This window comes from Lissotriton helveticus, chromosome 12 (genome assembly GCF_964261635.1).
Source record: "Lissotriton helveticus chromosome 12, aLisHel1.1, whole genome shotgun sequence".
Taxonomy (NCBI): domain Eukaryota; kingdom Metazoa; phylum Chordata; class Amphibia; order Caudata; family Salamandridae; genus Lissotriton; species Lissotriton helveticus.
In genome coordinates, this window is record NC_136073.1 from 586,547,480 (window position 1) to 586,565,397 (window position 17,918).

The window sequence follows — 17,918 nt, forward strand, 5'->3', positions numbered from 1 at the left end:
CTAACATTTATTCCTTAGTCATTGATGCCTTGATCCTTATGAAGGTAGCCCTTGGAGGAGCCCCAAATATAAACATCTTTAATTCCTTAATTGAAGTTCTCATGAGGTTCTTCTATTAAAGTATACAGCTACGAGCCTATAAGCCTGTTATGATAAAACATGTAGACAAGCCACATTAAAACTGATTACAGCTAACAGGTATGGCAACAAATATTTGATAACTGCAGTCAGGAAGAGTGTAGATTAGCCAAGATTATAGCCAAAAGGAAATTGGAGGAAGTAAATTGCCTTGATCTGGTCGCCGCTGAAAGAATGAAGGCCAACAAGGCATTTTAGCATACGATCACACAAGACACTTCTAAAACAACAAGGGATGAAACCTTTTATATTAAACCCGAGGTCTCATAACAATTACAAATCTTTATACTTTGCAGGGTAAGACAAGAGTATGCAGGTGAGGTGGATGTATCGGGGTTTCTCTTGAATGTGCTATCTATGCTTTTGGTAGGGGAAAGGAGATACCCAAGTCATAGAGGAGTACAAAAATAAAAACGATCTATAAGAAAGAAGACAAGGATAACCACACCAACTACAGGCCAATAAGCCTGATTGATAACGCTCAAAAGATAATTAGTATGCAAGTATTGGCTAAAGTGCAAGAGCGGATGAAGGGAAAATGTGTTATCACACCTTCAGGCAATCGTTAGAACTCACTCGAGTACTATTTGCCGGGTCTTTAGATTTATTCTAATATTATGGGAAGTAGTTGTAATGATCATGGGCCATCTCTGTATGTTGTGTTTGTTGTCCTAAGGGCAGTGTTTGACATGATACCTTGGGTATAATGATGGTCTGTACTCAGACTTGGGAATGCTATCTTAGTGTCAGAATAATACATCCTTATAGTGCTGATTACGCACAAGTAAGATGGGGCAGAAAGGGGAAATTAATGGATCACATTAGCATCGTACTGGGGGGGGGGATGTCCAACAAGGAATAGTATTAACCCTACTTCATTACATATATATATATATATATATAAAGAGGGTGAATTATATGCATTCTGGTTGTAACAATGATTCTCCCAAATGGGGAAGGTCAGAAAATTCGTGTTCCACTCTTTGTGAACGACACGCTAATAATATTGAAGTCTACCATGGGCCTCCAAAATTTGATAGTTTCTCCATTACCTATTAACAGTATGGCCTAGAAATAAATGTCATAAAACCCAAATCTGTGGCTTTTCACCCTCACATGTCTTTTAGTGGGTGAGTGTATTTTTTGGTAGGGGGGCGGTGAAGCTGGGGATCTCTGTTCTAGAACAAGTAAACGGCTGATTATTTAGGGGTGCGATTAGAACACTGTCAATACCGGCTCAGAAATAATAATTGACTAGAAGATTTTCCATTTTAAATTCACTTTGGTCATCAAGAAGTTCTTGAATTGTACAGAACCAATACAAGCAAGATCAATTTAAGTATAATTCAGGCATGGGATTTAACTAGTGAATAGGTTTTGCAATAAATGCCGAGCTCCTGCAGATTGTTGATGCCTTTGCTTCTCCTGCAGATTATGGCCTTATATAGAAGGACATTTCCAGTGTATTTATTTATCATTTACAGAATAGTTTTAATTACATACTGTGATGCTCTACGGATTTTAGGATCAGATAATACTGACTAAATTGTTTCTTCTGTGTCAAAATATGTATTCCCTGCTTGACAGGTAATACAGAGAGCAACTGAAGAACTTTACATTTTAAAGATTTTATGTATAAAAATGTACAATGTTTTTGATTTAAAATGGTATACTGAAATGATGAAATGTTGCTGTAAATGTATTCTATGTATGTTTTATGTGGGTTTCCCCCGAAATAAACATTATACACATTTCAGGTAGTAAGTCACACTTTACTTTAAAAACTTTTGTGAAACTCCTTCAGAGGAGTCAAAGGGACTGGACCGTTCTCCTTAAAAGCTCACTCTGCAGGTGCCTACTACTCAGCCAAACCTGCAACTTTGCAGACCAGCAATTAAAACAAATGGAGGACCTCAGTTAAGGCCTGCTGTGTCACCAAACTTTTTCAATACCTGCCCCTGTGGTACCCCCGCTTGGGACCCTGTCTTCAGGGGATTAACAAATCTGAACCACGAAGTGGACTTCCTGGTTATAACATTCACCAGGATATGTCAGGATATGTCAGCCGTCTACCAGAAGAACAGCTGTCAAAATATGGGGAGACTCCTTGCTATTTATTAACAGGTGACAATTTTGGCAATATTAGTGAAAAAATAACCGAAACAGTCATGCTGCTCACAAGGAGTTCTCAAAAAGACATTTTGGAGAGGTCTTTTTTTAGCATCACTTACATTATAAGGTAGGTATCGACTCCTGGCACATAGCAAAAGTTTCATACAGCTTTTTATGGATACCGCTACAATAGAATTAACCATTAGCAATGTTAATGCTTGAAAACAGCAGTGTGGCAAAATGGGAATGCTACCTATTGCACAAAATTGTGTTGAAATGATCATTCGCCTTACCGCTTCATCGTCTATAAAAGTTGATGGTTCAGTGACACTTTCAGTAGGTGATGATACGACTGGATCCGACTCACCATAATAACCTTCAGCATAGTAGTCCTATAAAGTGATAAAAGTAACACATCAGTTAAAGAAACAAAAGTTGAACGCAAACTTGAAGCAGACTTTTGCGGTCAAGATCTGAGCCATACCAAAAAATGTTATTACGGCACAAAGAACATAACGGTAAAATAAAATAAATATGTGCATATCTCCTAAAGTGCCCCACAATATTAGTATTACTGTCAAAATAATCGTGGTTGCTTAACCTATTGCTAGCACGTGTAAAGACCAGATTAAAAACAATCAACATGCACGCCACTCAATACTGAGCAACACCATTATTCCAAATTGTATTTTTGTCTTTGCCTTCGTTTACTTTTCTCCATAAAATATGATCAGTCTTTCGCTCTGTTCTGAGTTTTTGTTTACTTTTTTAAAAAGGTTTCAATGATTTTTCAATTTTGCACTACTACCTCACAATACAGATTTTTACAGAAGAAACAATTAATATTATATGCACAATGTTACAACCAAATCTGTATGCATATTCAGTAAATGCGTCATTTTGCGAAAGGTCTGGAGGATTATGTCACTGTTATCATCCCACAGCCAGCAGTTGCTTGTCTTTCTCGGTCTCCAATGCGTTTCGCTTACTCGTGCGACTTACATGACATGTCCAAACTTCTTTCCAGCAAATGTTACAAGTTTACCTGACACTCTGCCGGATTGCCGGAGAGGCTTTATGGGTACATGAAATAAATGTTTCAGAAATACCTACATAAAATCAGCCAATCAACTAAATAACGTGAGGAATAATAAAAACAAAGTAGATAAAACATTCCGAGGGATAATCAACGAACCCTTGAGAGACCCTAAATTAATGTGAAGGTCGGCCTACATCATGTCTTTTTGTGTGCTCTCAGTGGTCAGAATCTGTGCAGTGGACCACTTAATGCCTGTTATTTCGTTTATATTTTGCTAAGTCCTGATTCGAGACAAATATAAAGGGGACAAGAATGGGCATCTTGCAACCCCTCCATGATCTCTAACTTCTACCAACTGGGAGGCTAGAGGCATATAGCGCTTTAGTTAGAGTCTTCTCTTAGCAACATTCCAAGCACTAGGTGGCCACTGGCAGTAGTCGATGTAGCATACCGATCAGACTTTTTGGTTACATTTTTAAAGCCATAATAACTACGTTCCTCCCAACATCTGGCAGGGCAAAGTCTGCTTCTACAGACAGGTGTCAGCTAACCATCCACTGCAACTGTGCTTCAAAACATAGTTCAGCAGAGGGCAACATAAGCTTCATGGGTGACACCCGATATCATCCTGTCTTCCATATTAGGTAAACCAGCAGTTTTTGTAGCACCCTGAAGGTCATTAGGTCATTTTATAGAACACACTAAAGTTGTGACCTATAAAAAAGCCATTCTAGAAGCTAAAAAGATGTTATTCTCTAACAAAATGCTAAACTCAAACAACAACACTAAAGACATCTTCAACACTGTAAGAGAGCTAGCAAACCCAGAGTGTGTGACCCCCTATCCCTGCCACACAGAAGCTATGTAAGGAACTAAATTATTTTTTCTTTGAAAAAATTAAGAACATTCAGGACTCCTTTGACCCTAACAAAAGGAATGTGATGAAACCACCTGGAATCAACAACACCTCCTCCATGGCCACCCTCTCCTGCCTGAGCAATGAACAGTTCTTGGAACTTCTTAAGAAAGTTAAATCAGGCTCCCCAAATGACATCTGTCCCCCTCACATACAAAAAGTCATTTACTCAGTATTTCCAGGAAATAACCTCTACCTACTGAACCTATCCCTTAGTCAAGGGACAGTCCCACTAGCCTTCAAAGAAGCAGTAATTATCCCGCTCCAGAAAAAACAAGGGCTTGATCCGCAGAGGTTGGATAACTATCGGCCAATATCACTTCTGCCACTCCTAGCCAAGGTATTAGAGGCACACATAGCTAAACCTGTTAGCACCTTCATAGAAAACACCAAATTCTTAGACCCTCATCAGGCAGGCTTCCGCTCTTCCCATTCTATCAAATCTGTCATTCTATCCGTCATGGATGGTTTAAAAGAAATAGCCGATGTTGACTGCACTGAAGCCCTGATCCTCCTGGATTTGTCAGCGGTGTTCAATACCGTTAATCACGCAATATTGATGGAACGGCTAGCCGCAGTAGGTCTCAGAGAAGCAGCCCTAAGGTTTTTTTAATCCTTCTTAGTAAATCGAAGACAATCAGTGTGGCCATCACCCTATAAATCCGACACTTGCAACCTCAATTGTGGAGTTTTGCAGGGTTCTTCACTTTTGCCGCAGCTCTTCAATGTATTTATCCGACCCTTCATAACAAAGCTCCGTCAGATGGGGGTACAAATATATAACTGTGCCGATGATATTCAGCTGATTTTCTCTATAGAGGATTCCATACAATCCAAGGAGTTCCTCAAGAACACCATGCTTCTCATCAGGAACTGGATGAACAAAAAGCAGCTAAAACTTAATTCGGATAAAACCGAAATCATTATCCCAAACAATAAACTTCAGCATTGGACCCCTACTCATTGGCCCGAAGAAATGGGACTGGCGCCCGGCCCTAAGACCTCGATTAAGAGCCTAGGTATTCATATTGACTCTGAACTCACTTTGAACTCGCAGATCGGGGCAGTCACCTCTGCAGACAGTCACAGACATAAGGGGGTGTACTGTAGAGTGATCCACTTCATTGTATTATCTTAAAAGCCCATGTGTCTCAATACAGCAAACAAGAATTCCGATTTGTTGGAGCCAAATGCTTTCTCTAGGTTTAGTATTAATACAGAGCACTAATAGGATGTTGTTTCAAGGACGTGAAACTGTCGCGTAATATTGGAGGATATATTTGCCCCCCCACTTTGGGTCAGGATGAATTATTGAAGGCAAAATACCATCATGCAATTTGCTATTTTACTCAAAAGTTTATAATTAGTATTCAGTAGTGACAGGGGCTGCTGGTATGTCCAATCAAGTGGATACCTGCTAGGATTGGGTAGCTCTAGGGTGAACAATTGAATATTGAATAGTCATAGTAAATGTCCATTTTCTATAGCTTTTACATATATGTTCCCACCGTGGGAGCCAGCAAGTTCATGTAAATTGTGTAAAATTCTATAGGGAGCCTATAAGCTCCCCGAGTTTTGGCCCTTTCCAGTTCTGAGAACACCTTTCTTGCTTTGTGGATAGCAACCGATGCCTCCAGTGTGCCTGCTTGTCAGGAGATTTGTAAAGGAGATTTGCCTCAGCTATGTAGTCAGTTAGTGATATGCCAATTTTTTGTCAGGACTGGAGGCGAGGATTATGCTTTATCTTCCTTCACTTTAATATAATTTCTCAAAACAGCAGCCATTTTAACATTCCAGAAAACACTTTTCCCATGAACACCAGGAAAACATCAACCGTTCAAGAGTCCTTCATTGTCCATAACTCAGGGTCCCATATAGTCCTTCCTTACTGCCTGGGCTCCCTCTTTCTTCGCTGCTCAGCAGCCAGTTAAGTGCTCTTCCTGTTTCTCTGGGGGGATTTATTCTCATCGGTTGTTTTTCAGGCTATGTTTAATCCTCTAATACCGTGCAAAGTGTAATTTTGAAAGTTCCACCTTCAGTCTGTACCGCTGTTACTATTTTATTCTCTTTTCAGAGCTCCGATCTGGCAGCATGACCGCTATTGCAAACCTCATGCGGCCAGGGCGCGTCTCATTCCCTTCTTCACAGCAGGGGACCGTGTTGCCCGAGCCACGAGCCACAGAGCCTTGTTCCCCGCTGCCAAGGGTTACAGCCAGTCAACTGGGTCTGTATCTTTCCCGCATCTGACTTCTAGTACCTCAGCAGGAGTCTGTAAGTGCAAGCACCGCTCGCGTAGACGGCCATTAAGGCACCATTGCACTGTGTATTTCCTCTCAGGTTTCCGACAAGTCCTGACAGCTGAGCCCAATTGAAATAAAAGGGCAGGTGCGTGTCTGGAGATCGATACATCCCAATTGTGTGCTCAGGCCCACCCACAGTCTGGGTCTCCCCAGCTCCAAATCCTGCACAAGTGCCTGTGTTGCCTCAAATCAACACCTCATGTGTCTGTCCACTGACTTTCTCACTGTGAAAGGTCCTTAACCCCTTCGAGGCTGATGACGAGCTCAGCTCGTCATGAGTTTTACCTGCCGTGCGCTCATGACGAGCTGAGCTCGTCATGAACCGCGGGGTTTTTAAAACTTCAGCGCGCAGGGGGAAAAACCGCCACGCGCATGAGGTTAATCTGACACAGAGACAACTGATAACACATATGAGGTGGAGGATTCGCTTGATTATCTGCAATGGGACAAGGATTTTTAAGAGGTAGTGGATAGCTCAATTTATAGGAATGTAAATGACCTAGTGGGGCCTATGGAGCAGCGCCTCTCGGATAAGATTGCACAGGAGTGTGCAAAGCTCCAGGCCCAGATACGGTCAATGCAAACATCCCACCCCTGTGGACGCCCCAAGGGATGTTTCCCTGACCCATAAAAAAGGATTGTGAAGAGGGGGTGGACTGGGACGCTTTTGTGCATCTCAAAAGGGCCTTTCTAGCCAAATCTGTCCCACAGAAGTCCACACCCCCGGGTCCCCTCCTCACCCTCCCGAGTTCCCTCGCCCTCACGCCTCCAAACCCACGGTTGACCATTCCCTTGGGGACTCTGAGAATGAAGCTGGCTCTTCAAGACCCTGGCGCCCGACCTTGGCGCCTTCCCCACAGCAGGCATGAGATTTGAATATGTTGGATCCAGACAACATTATTCACCGGCGGTCTGCGGTGTGGGCCCCCGGGTGACAAAGTGGCTAAGTTCGTCACCAGTCGCCTCCACAAGCCTTTAGAAAAGGAAGCCAGAAAATGACTCAAGGTAGAGTGCCCATGCCCTATTCTGAAGAGCAAGGCGACCCTTACCCCAGACATTGATTCTAAAATGGCCACCTTTCTATCGAAGTACATGAAGGATCCAAAAAAGGGCATAGACAGGTCATGGAGCTCATGCCAAGATAAGTTACTAGAGGCCATAGGTCCCATGGCCAACATTTCAAGAGCTTTAATCTCCCCAGAGATTCTCTCCGACTGGGAGCTGCATGCCGTAATTTTTGTGGGTAATGCCAAATGCGCCCCTTCAACGGAGCGTCGGCTCTCCTTACTCATTAAGCTCATTCCCAAATTAGGACATCTGTCCTCCTTGGAGGTGGGAGAGGGGGCACTAGGGGGTCTCTTTGTAGACCCCTTCGTCAAGGACCTTGGAAAGTGTGTGGCGACCTTCACCGCGCCAGATAAGGTGCAATCCAATATCAAAAGAATTGTAAACCGTGGGTTTTCCAGGGGGCTGACCGAAGCAGGGGCATCTCATCCAACTGCCCTTCATACCAAACCCCTCCCCAGGGACAAGGCTCCGGGTACGGCCAACGCTTTAGAGGTCGAGGTGGATACAGAGGACAAAGCAAACATAAGGAGATGATGGACGGAGTGCTGAAACTTTTCAAACACTCACCCCCAGTCACAGATCTGGGTTGAATCCATCCTCATTCTTTAGCTCACTTCGCCACCCCAGTTCAGACACAGCTATATTCAAATCAGTCTTGACCCTGTGTGTCATGGGAACGGTCCAGCCGAAACTGCCAAGCCATGTCTTGCCTGAACCGGACCGGGAACAAGTATCCTGGGACCGGTTTCAAGGTAACACCCCTCATCAGCCAGGTGGTGCCAACTCCAATGGTGCGTGTTCTTCCCTCTGCTCAGTTCCAGGTTAGGGGCACTTGGCGGATTTCCATGCGGCCTGTGCCTCCATCACCTCGGATACGTAGGTATTGCAGACGGTGCAGGGCTTTCATATAGAATTCTACAATTGCCTTTTTCGGGTTTCACACCCTCGTCCAATTTGTTTCTCCACTCACGACGCAGCGCTTCAGCACAAAGGAGCCATTTGTTGCTCGGTCCTACACCCCAATGGTTTCTTACGCAACATCTTTTTGGTTGACAAGTCCAACGGCAGCCGCCACCCATTCATCAACCTCCAAGACTTCAACAAGTGGCTGGTGTACCAACACTTCAAAATGGAGGGAGTTTACCTACTCAGAGATGTCCTGCTTCCATCGGATTGGATGGTGTGCCTCGATTTGAAGCACGACTGCCCGCTCATTACAACTTCCCCTCCCCATCACAGGTTCCTGCAATTCCGATGGCGCAAACAGATCTTCAAGTTCACTAGGCTCCCTCCTGGCTGGTCCTCGGCGCCGTGGTGCTTTACCAAGGTACTCAAGCCAGCAATAGAGTTTCTCAGGGCACAGGTCATTCGCCTAATTGTTTACCTGGATGACATGTTACTCATGGTCCAATGCCCCAGGAAGTTGGTTGCCTGACTTCAGATATCAGTAGATCTTCTGCAAAGCCTGGGGTGTGTGACCAACGAGAAAAAAAGTCACTCCTCCCTCCCAGAGGGCAACTTTCTTGGGGTTTGTTGTGGACTCCATGTCGTCATTGCTGAGCCTTCCTTCTTGGAAGATGATGTCACAAATTGCGTCAGACGCTGGTCAGACCTTAGACGTCTCTCTGAAAAATCGCTCGCCTGGTAGGCATCCTCTCCTCCTCCATCCAGGCAATTTTTTCAGGCCCGCTTCATTACCGGGCCTTGCAACGCCTAAAGACACACCACCTGTAGAGGGGCTTGCCGTACACCCAATCGATACACCTAACATAGGAGGCTAGAGAGGAGATCGCATGGTGGTTAAACCATATGGAGGCGTGGAACGGAAGAGCGATATTCGGTTCCGTTCCCGATCAGGTCATCGAATCTCAGCAGGTCGGTCTGGGGTGCACGTTGTGGGAAATTCTCCACAGTAGGAAGTTGGTAATTAGAAGAAACAGAGTCTACACATAAAATGTCTAAAGCTCTTGGCGGGGTCGTTCGCAGTACACTGTTGGACCAAGGACGGGATCCAATCCTGTGTCCTCCTAAAGATGGACAATGTCTCGGCGGTGAGATATATCAACCACCTAGGGGGTACTAGATCCTAGGATCTGGCGGACTTGTCGAAGGAGTTCTCGAACCTCTGCCTGGAGCATTATATCTCTGTCATGTGTAATATCTCCCAGGTCAAGCCAATCAAGTGGCTGATTGGCACTCGTGACTCCTTCACGATTCCAACCTGTGGTAGCTGGATCTTCAAGCCTTCAGGTGGCTCTTAGCCTAGTGGGGCCCATTTTTGATCGACTTGTTTGCGTCTCGTTTGGACCACCAGCGTCCCCGGTTCTTCAGTTGGAGACCAAACCCACAGGGAGTGGCCATGGACACGTTTCTCCAGGACTGGAGCCATGAAAGGGGCTATGCCTTTCCACCATTCTCGATGATCACTCAGTCATCAGCTGTGATCCACTAGCAGGCAGCAGACATGGACAAGGTAACGACCTCGTGGAGGTCGCCAGTTTAGTTTCCGGTTCTTCAGGAACTTTCTTGGGATTCTCCAATCCGACTACCCCTCCTTCCTTATTCTGTTGAATCCGGACCAGGTCCGCATCTCCTAGTATCAAAGGGTTCCCTCCAATTAATGGATTGACGGATTACAGGCAACGCTGGTCGCTCCCGGGCCACTCTGTTCAAGGCATGGGCGGACAGTACCAACAAACGTTACCACTCTGCCTGGACTAGATGGCTTTTATGGTGTATTCGACGGAACCTGGATCCGGTGGTCACTGATATAGTGCAGGTATTACATTTCTTGTCCGACCTGGCATCGGATGGCTTGGCCTACCGCTCGATCCAAGCAATTGGATCTGCCATTTCAGCAGGGCATGCTCCAATATATGGAACCATGGTGTGGAAACAGCCCTTTCTTTGTCGGCTGTTGCGCAGAATCAGTCTTTCCCTTCCTCCTGAGCCACGCTATTCAGTTCTGAGGGATGTAAATTTAGTCCTGAACATTTTCAGTCCAAGCAATCGTACAGGTACCTATCCCCAAAGGAACTTTTGGCAAAATTGGCTATGCTGCTTTACTTGCTCTCCTGTAGGCAGATCTCAAGTGTGCGAGCCGTAGACATTTCTGCAAGTGTTTTCCCCAGAAGGGGTAGTCTTTACCGTATGTCAAGTTGAATATGCGTACAATCGCTTACCCTTCATTCCTGGACTCTCCCAAGATATGCGCTGCACGCTGCCAGAGGGCCTATGAAGAAATGACTCAAGAGGTCCACCCTCCGGGCGAAAGACAGCTACTCATTGCTTTAAAATAGCCATATAAGGCGGTTTCTTCTCCCACCATAGCTCTGTGGGTCCGTTGGGTAGTGCAAGAAGCCGGCATAGACACTAAGAAGTTTGGGCACATTCCGTAAGGGGAGCTACGGCCTTGAAAGCTTTTGGTCTGGGGGGGTGTAAGGAGGCCCTGATACGAGTGGCAGACTGGTCCTCCAACTGGACATCAACAATTCCCATTTCAAGCCAGTGGTGGAGGTTGCGCAGATGGTGTGGAGTAAGCTTCGAACTAGCATAATCCTCGCCTCCAGTCTGGACATAGAATGAACATTTGACTAACAACGTGAGGGTAACTTTCAATTTTATTAAGGACATGGAGGCGAGGATTATCCCACTGGGCATTAGTCTTGATGCAGACCCTCCCCGTATTGGAGAAAGTAAGGCTGTTATCATTACAATGATTACAATGGAATGTATTGCTGTCATTGTGTTCATGTTCTCCGCCTAATAAAAGTGTGCATTGTTTTCTGAAGTGTTTGGAGGAAATTCGATCAGAGCTTTTCTGACATGGTGTGTCTTTGCAGGAAACAATGGATCAAAACAGGACGCGTGATGCGAAAGAGGGAGCCCAGAAATGAGGAAGGACTATATGGGACTCATGGACAATGAAGAAGTACTGATAATCTGTTGATGTTTTCCTGGTGTTCATGAGAAAATAATTGTTTCTGGAATGTTAAAATGGCTGCTCTTTTAAGGATATTAAAGTGAAGGAAAATAAAGCATAATCCTCGGATCTGTGTCCTTAATAGAACTGAAATTTACCTTCATGTTGTTAGGCAAATTTTCATTCCTCACACCTATCATTCTACCACTTAGACTTATGATATAGGACTACATGAATTATTTTCTTTCAAGAATAAACTAATTCCCTTTTCTCGTTACGAAACCGAGCGATGGGCTGTCTAATCAGTATCAGGTCTAATTAGTCAGACAAGCAGTCTCCTATTGGATACTATTAAAAGAAAATGCCATGGCTAGGAGACAGATGTGAGAAATTAGAACAAAGAATTTCAGCTGCAGGCGATTCTCATGCAACCATAATAAAAGTCTATGCTTGAGCTACAGTAAAAGAGGATTTAAACTAAATTCAAATTGGAAGACTTGGAAAACCACTCCGATCAAACTTGAGACTGGAGTGGGGGGAGGGTGGCAGAAACATATGTGAACAGGGTCTATATAATTGAAGAATTCACAAAACCCATTTACAGTACATTCTTCAAAGACTGACATACTGATCTTACCATTGCTATAGAGCACAACGTGCAATTCACGCAGCTAAAGATAGAGACAAACCATGCACAAAAGCAAGACCAGTATTGAAGAAAAGATTGTACATAAGGCAATTCAACTAAAATCCATTGATACAGGAGATTTTTCTTTCAAAATCTTCCCAAAAGTCTTTTAGAGCCTTTGCAAAGACGCTGGGAATTCAAACAAGTCTCTGAAAAATTCATCGTGCTTGCTTCTCAAACGAAAATTCAACATCCGGTCAGATTAAAGGTTTTAAGGTCGGGTTGTTTTCAAATGCTAAAAGAAGTATCGGAAACATTTCTGACCAGTGTATCTATATATTTACAACAAAAAAACTGATAAAAGTCCACATAGATAAATACATTAAAAACATCTAAAATAGAATTAAAAACGTTTACAATATCAACACTAAGTGAAAATACAAAAAAGCACATCATGCATTAAATAAAGTCTTTCGCAAACAAACAGAGCCTGACAAAAAGTTAGCTATATTAAATCAAGTAAATATATCTGGTTTAAAATTAACAGAGCAGGTCGAACTTGTGCAAAACGCATGTCAGCAAATAGGGTTACAATAAAAGACTTACGTAATCTTTGTATTGTATTGTGGCATACTTATATAGCGCAACCTGTCACCACCAAGGGCATCCTGGCGCTTTGACCCGTACTCAATGAAAACAGTAGCTCAGCCTATCCTGGGAAAAAGATGAGTTTTTAGAGCCTTTCTAAAAGATAAAAGATCTCCAAGGCTTCTCAAGGATATAGGCAGAGAGTTCCAGAGTTTGGCTGCCGCTACTCTGAAAGAGCGGCCCCCCATCCTCACTCTCTGGAATCGTGGGACTACCAGTAGCCTGGAAGACGAGGAGCGTAAAGCTCTAGATGGACAATACCAGGCAAACATTCGCCGCAAAGGAATGGGGCCCAGGTCATGAATAGCCCTAAACACAATACACGCTGCTTTGTAGCGCACCCGTAGATGAACTGGCAGCCAATGAAGTTCTTGCAGTGCTGCCGTAGAAGAACTGTGATAGGGGCGAGAAAGGGCGAGTTTAGCAGCGATATTTTGCACCCTTTGCAACTTGCCCAAGAGTGTTACCGGGGCCTCCAGAAGTAGTGCGTTACAATAGTCAAGTCGACTTAGGATGGTACAACGCACTACTTCTGGTCTGGCTTGCGCAGGGAGGAGAGGAAGGACCTTGCGCAGCATACGAATCAGCATCATACATGTTGAAGAGATCTTATTCACATGTAGATCCAACTGCAGGTTAGGCCCAAAAGTGACGCCTAAATTGCGCGCTGATTGTGCCGCAGACACCGTCTCTGAGAAGGACGGAGGCCAGAAGTCTACTGGGAGGTCGCGAGGAACTCGATCAGTGGAACAGTGTAAAACCTCCGTCTTTGTTCCGTTGAACTGTAACGAGTTCAACCGGAGCCATTCCGCTGTCGCCTGCATGCACCGATGAAAGGTCTCCAGTGTGACTGCATCCTGTCCCTCCAGAGAGAAGACCAGCTGGGTATCATCTGCATAATTAAATGCAGAGATACCGAAGATTTTAATGAGCTGGACTAGGGGGCGGAGGTAGACATTAAAGAGTATGGGGCTGATGGCCGAGCCCTGAGGTACTCCTTGTCCCACTCTCCGCTCCTCTGAACTGAAGGGGGGTAACGAAACCCGTTGCTGACGGCAGTCCAAGTAGGAGATTAACCAATCCCTGGCCTTGTCCCTGACCCCGCATTCCTCCAGTCTAGAAATCAGGGTGGGATGGCTGACCGTGTCGAACGCGGCCGACATGTCGAGCAGCACCAAGAATGCTGCCCGACCACTGTCGTAAAAACTTTGGTAAAAAGTGCAAAGCATTATAAAGTGCAACATGTCCTGAAATGTTATCCTATCTACTTGGGGAAAAAGCAGAACCAAATGAACTACCTCTAGGCACAGCTAACAGCTGATGAAAGGAATTTAATGTGAAATGTATCTAAAGAAATCGATAAGATACAGTTCAATTTTAAAAAGTCGTCTGGAGCAGGGAACAAGCATTTACAATGCAATGGTTTTGCCTTTGTTAAAGTTAGAGCTATTGGCATTGCTCTTGACATTATTTTTATTTATGTTTTTTTAACATAAATAAATGGCATTGTCATTTACAATAGCAGGGCACAGGGAAGGGGGGGCGAGGAGAGACAAAGGAGAGCTGCGGGCTCAGGGAAGGGGGGCGAGGAGAGACGAAGGAGAGCTGCGGGCTGTTGTTGTAATGCTTGCATGGATGAGTTGGTGGATGCATGGATGGGTGCATGCATGGATGGGTGTATGGATAGATGCATGGATGGGTGGATGGATAGATGCATATATACAGCCAATCCCTCAATTTATGCAATCCACCAACCCATCCAACCAACAACCCATCCATGCATCCACCCATACATCCATGCATCATGCATAGATCCATCCATCATGCATCCATCCACCCACTGCGTCCCACTCCGACCCCTCTAAATATAACTCATTTTTTCTGTATATAGAGATGACTGTATTCACTAGTATATGCAGTAGGCCTTTCTACTCTAACATTCCTATGTGACTATTGCAGTACATCTATTCATATCCCTTCCATATGTATATAGAAATATAACGAGAATCAACAGTCTCTTCTTTGTGTGACTACATCTAGTACATTTCAATTGTTTTCCTGTTTGTATCTTTTACTTAACGCATGTAAATCAAAGTCCTTAGGTTTGGCAACTGGTTCTTATGTAAAGCGCTCTGACACCTTCGGGTAAAGTTTGCGCTACATAAAATCACATTAAAGAAAACTTTACCCCACAAATCCAACCATCCATTTGTGCCTAGGCTTACATTTGTGCCTAGGCTTACATTTTACGGCCTCGAAGCACACAGAGAAGGGACAGTTTACTAAGTCGAGGCTTTGTAGGGTGCATGGCAGGGGACAGTTTTAGGCGCCAAGGGAGGGTAGGGAGCTGAGTCAGAGTACTTCACGGAGGTAGGGGGCAGTTTTTTATGGTTCAGGGCAGGGGGCTGCGGTACTTTTTGGAGCATGGCCTTATTTTAAAGGGCTCAGTTCAGGTGGAGGAACTGCACAAAACACCAGGCAGACAGAGGGCAGAAGGACACAAAAACGAGGGGAAACAATTATAACTGAGGGCAGATTGGCACAAAAAAACTAGGCAGACAGAGGGAAGAAGGACACAAAAACGAGGGGGGGGATGATTCTAACGGAGGGCAGAACGGCACAAATCACGAGGCAGACAGAGGGCAGAAGGACACAAAAACGAGGGGGGGATGATTGTAACAGAGGGCAGAACGGCACAAAACACGAAAAAGTGCAAGCGATACCTTTACAATAGCACTTCACCAAATACCACCTAGTCGTCACACAAATCCACATAAGGGGAAAAACTCATTGCAATACCTGAAGTAAAGCACCTGTTGAAGGTCATAGATTGATTATAAAAATTATATATTCTTGGTGCTCAAAAACGCTGGTGCCCATCACCCGCAACCACAAATTAAAACCTTTTGCCAGAAAAATCTCTTGCCTAGTCTCCATTGATAATACTGAACATGTAATGCCTTTAGCAGCAGTGCTTGCACCACCTTGTAGTACGGTCATAAACATGCCAAGTCACTCATTCGCTCAAAAAAAAAAAAAAGGGCGCAGATGAGAACGCGTCAGAGCAATACCAATAAATACAGTATTCAAATGCAGATGGCGGGTGCATATAGAATGGTATCAAATCAACAAAAATGCAAAACACCTTGAAATACCTTAAGCCAAGCACGTGACAGCGATAGACCCCAGCAGAGCGAGAACACAGCAAGTAACACCCGTCTGCACATGCATCCATGCAGGGACCCCCCGGGCCTTTGTTTTGCCACCAGCATATCTTGAGGAAGCATGGAAACATGCAGCCATGCACTGGCAGCGTTAAATCGCTCTTCAAAAGGTGCCCTTTTTTTCTTTTTAAAGTTTAATATAGCGCTAGCTTGACCCGTGGGTATCAGAGCGCTTTACATACACACAAGAGGTAAGGAAGCAAAACAGATTAAAAAAAATACGTCATGAAAAATAGGTAAACAGTGCAGGGGAGGGAGAGAAAACCATTATCGCGCTTGCCTTCACTCAGCCACGATTAATATTAGATATATATTTTATACAATCCTGTTTGCGCAAATTACTTTCGATGCATGTTTAAGGTTAACAAGGTCTATAGAAAGGCCTGCTAGCAGTGATTCTGTATTTGGAAGGGGTGTGTTTGGGGCGCCTCTTCCAAATACTGACTCAGTTCTGTATGTATTACTATTTTGTAACCAACTTCCAGTCCCGAACTGTAATACTTTATGATCATTTTAATGGTGGTAACCTATTCACAAAATGGGAAGAGGTCCAAATGGATCACTTCACAGTTGAGAATGTTGAAAAAATATTTTGTATAAGAGCAGGCAGTTGTCCGACCACTGTCTGCTCTTATAAAAAATGAAACTTAAACGTTTCATTTCTTTCTCTTTAAAATTGGTTTCCTTTAAGGAAAGGGGGATAGATATATAGATAATATTGCTTAATTCAAAAGCCCTCCCAGGCATGGTGGTCTGCTGACCCAAGCAGGCCACCATTCTTGTGATGGCTGCGATTCCCAATAGGTCACAAATTGCCACGTACCTCATTAATATGCAGGCGATAAATCTATTTGCGACCCAGTACGTTTCAATGAAACGCAAAACAATTTCACACATTAGAAATACTGATTTCCTAATTGCAATTTGGAATTGATCGCAATTAGGAAATCAGTATTCCTAATGTTAGTACATGTGGACCCAAGTGGCTGAAAGCTAACGCTGCATTTTACTTCTCCTCACAGTGGCTATGCTTGCGTGGTGGAAAATGTGTCAAATCTCTAACTCCAGACAGAGCGACAGTTTGGGTAATTTCAGATCTTTTGAAACGGTGGGTGGCCGTTAAAAAAAAAAAAAAGACAAGCAGACCCTGGAGCCGAGTTGTTTAAAGTACTGCCTGAATGTTACTTTTACGGATATCGAAAAATCTGCCTATCAGAAGAGAAATGAAGGTTTGTGTCTGTGTGCCCTCCCCGAGCACCTACTCTACTCAAACCAACAATACAGCACGGCAACGGTAAACACAATGCAGCGCAATTCAAGCCACAATGCCAACTTTAAATTGTATCTCAGTCCTGTTTTGTGACCATTCTGATTGTAACGGTCACTATTTAGCAGAAAATGTAACAGTAGCAATCACACGAACGTGCTAAAAGAGGCTCACACACAAGACAGGAACCCTTAATCACATTTCTACATCACATATAACAAAACACAAGCTTACAACTACACCTGTACACATTTACAATTAATGTAGGTCATGAGAATTGGGTCCTGTGAAGCGGTCTTCTTAAGGTCAGGGAAGACGTATTTATTTCTATTACTATACTTTCCTGATTGTTAAATTATGGCGGAGTACAAAAGTAATCCCGATTAGGTCAAACACGTGTGCTGTATTGTAAAGTCATGGCATCCTGCACCAGTCAGAACTCCCTATTTGACCCAGACTAATATTAATGGTACAAACATTGACAAACACTTGATTGTATCCCTTCTAGCTGTAGCAAATGGTGTGCACTCATCAGGACTGCTTCTGTTTTTTTACGACCCTCAAATGAGGTTAGCCGCGGCGTTGCACGGAGGCTACTTGGTTTGAGGTTTTGAAGTTACATGACTTCAAACACGGCACAGTCCCGTGAGCGAAGT

The 17,918-nt window shown here is 44.0% G+C and overlaps 1 protein-coding gene across 2 annotated transcripts in view; it reads right to left on the minus strand.

Annotated features, from left to right (window-relative positions):
- PRCC (proline rich mitotic checkpoint control factor) overlaps nucleotides 1-17,918 on the minus strand; it is a 216,835-nt gene that overhangs the window by 59,231 nt on the left and 139,686 nt on the right. For both annotated transcript variants that reach the window (XM_078668317.1, XM_078668318.1), the window contains exon 4: nucleotides 2,544-2,642. In XM_078668317.1, coding sequence (XP_078524443.1) covers nucleotides 2,544-2,642 — 99 coding nt within the window. The remainder of the gene's footprint in view (nucleotides 1-2,543; nucleotides 2,643-17,918) is intronic.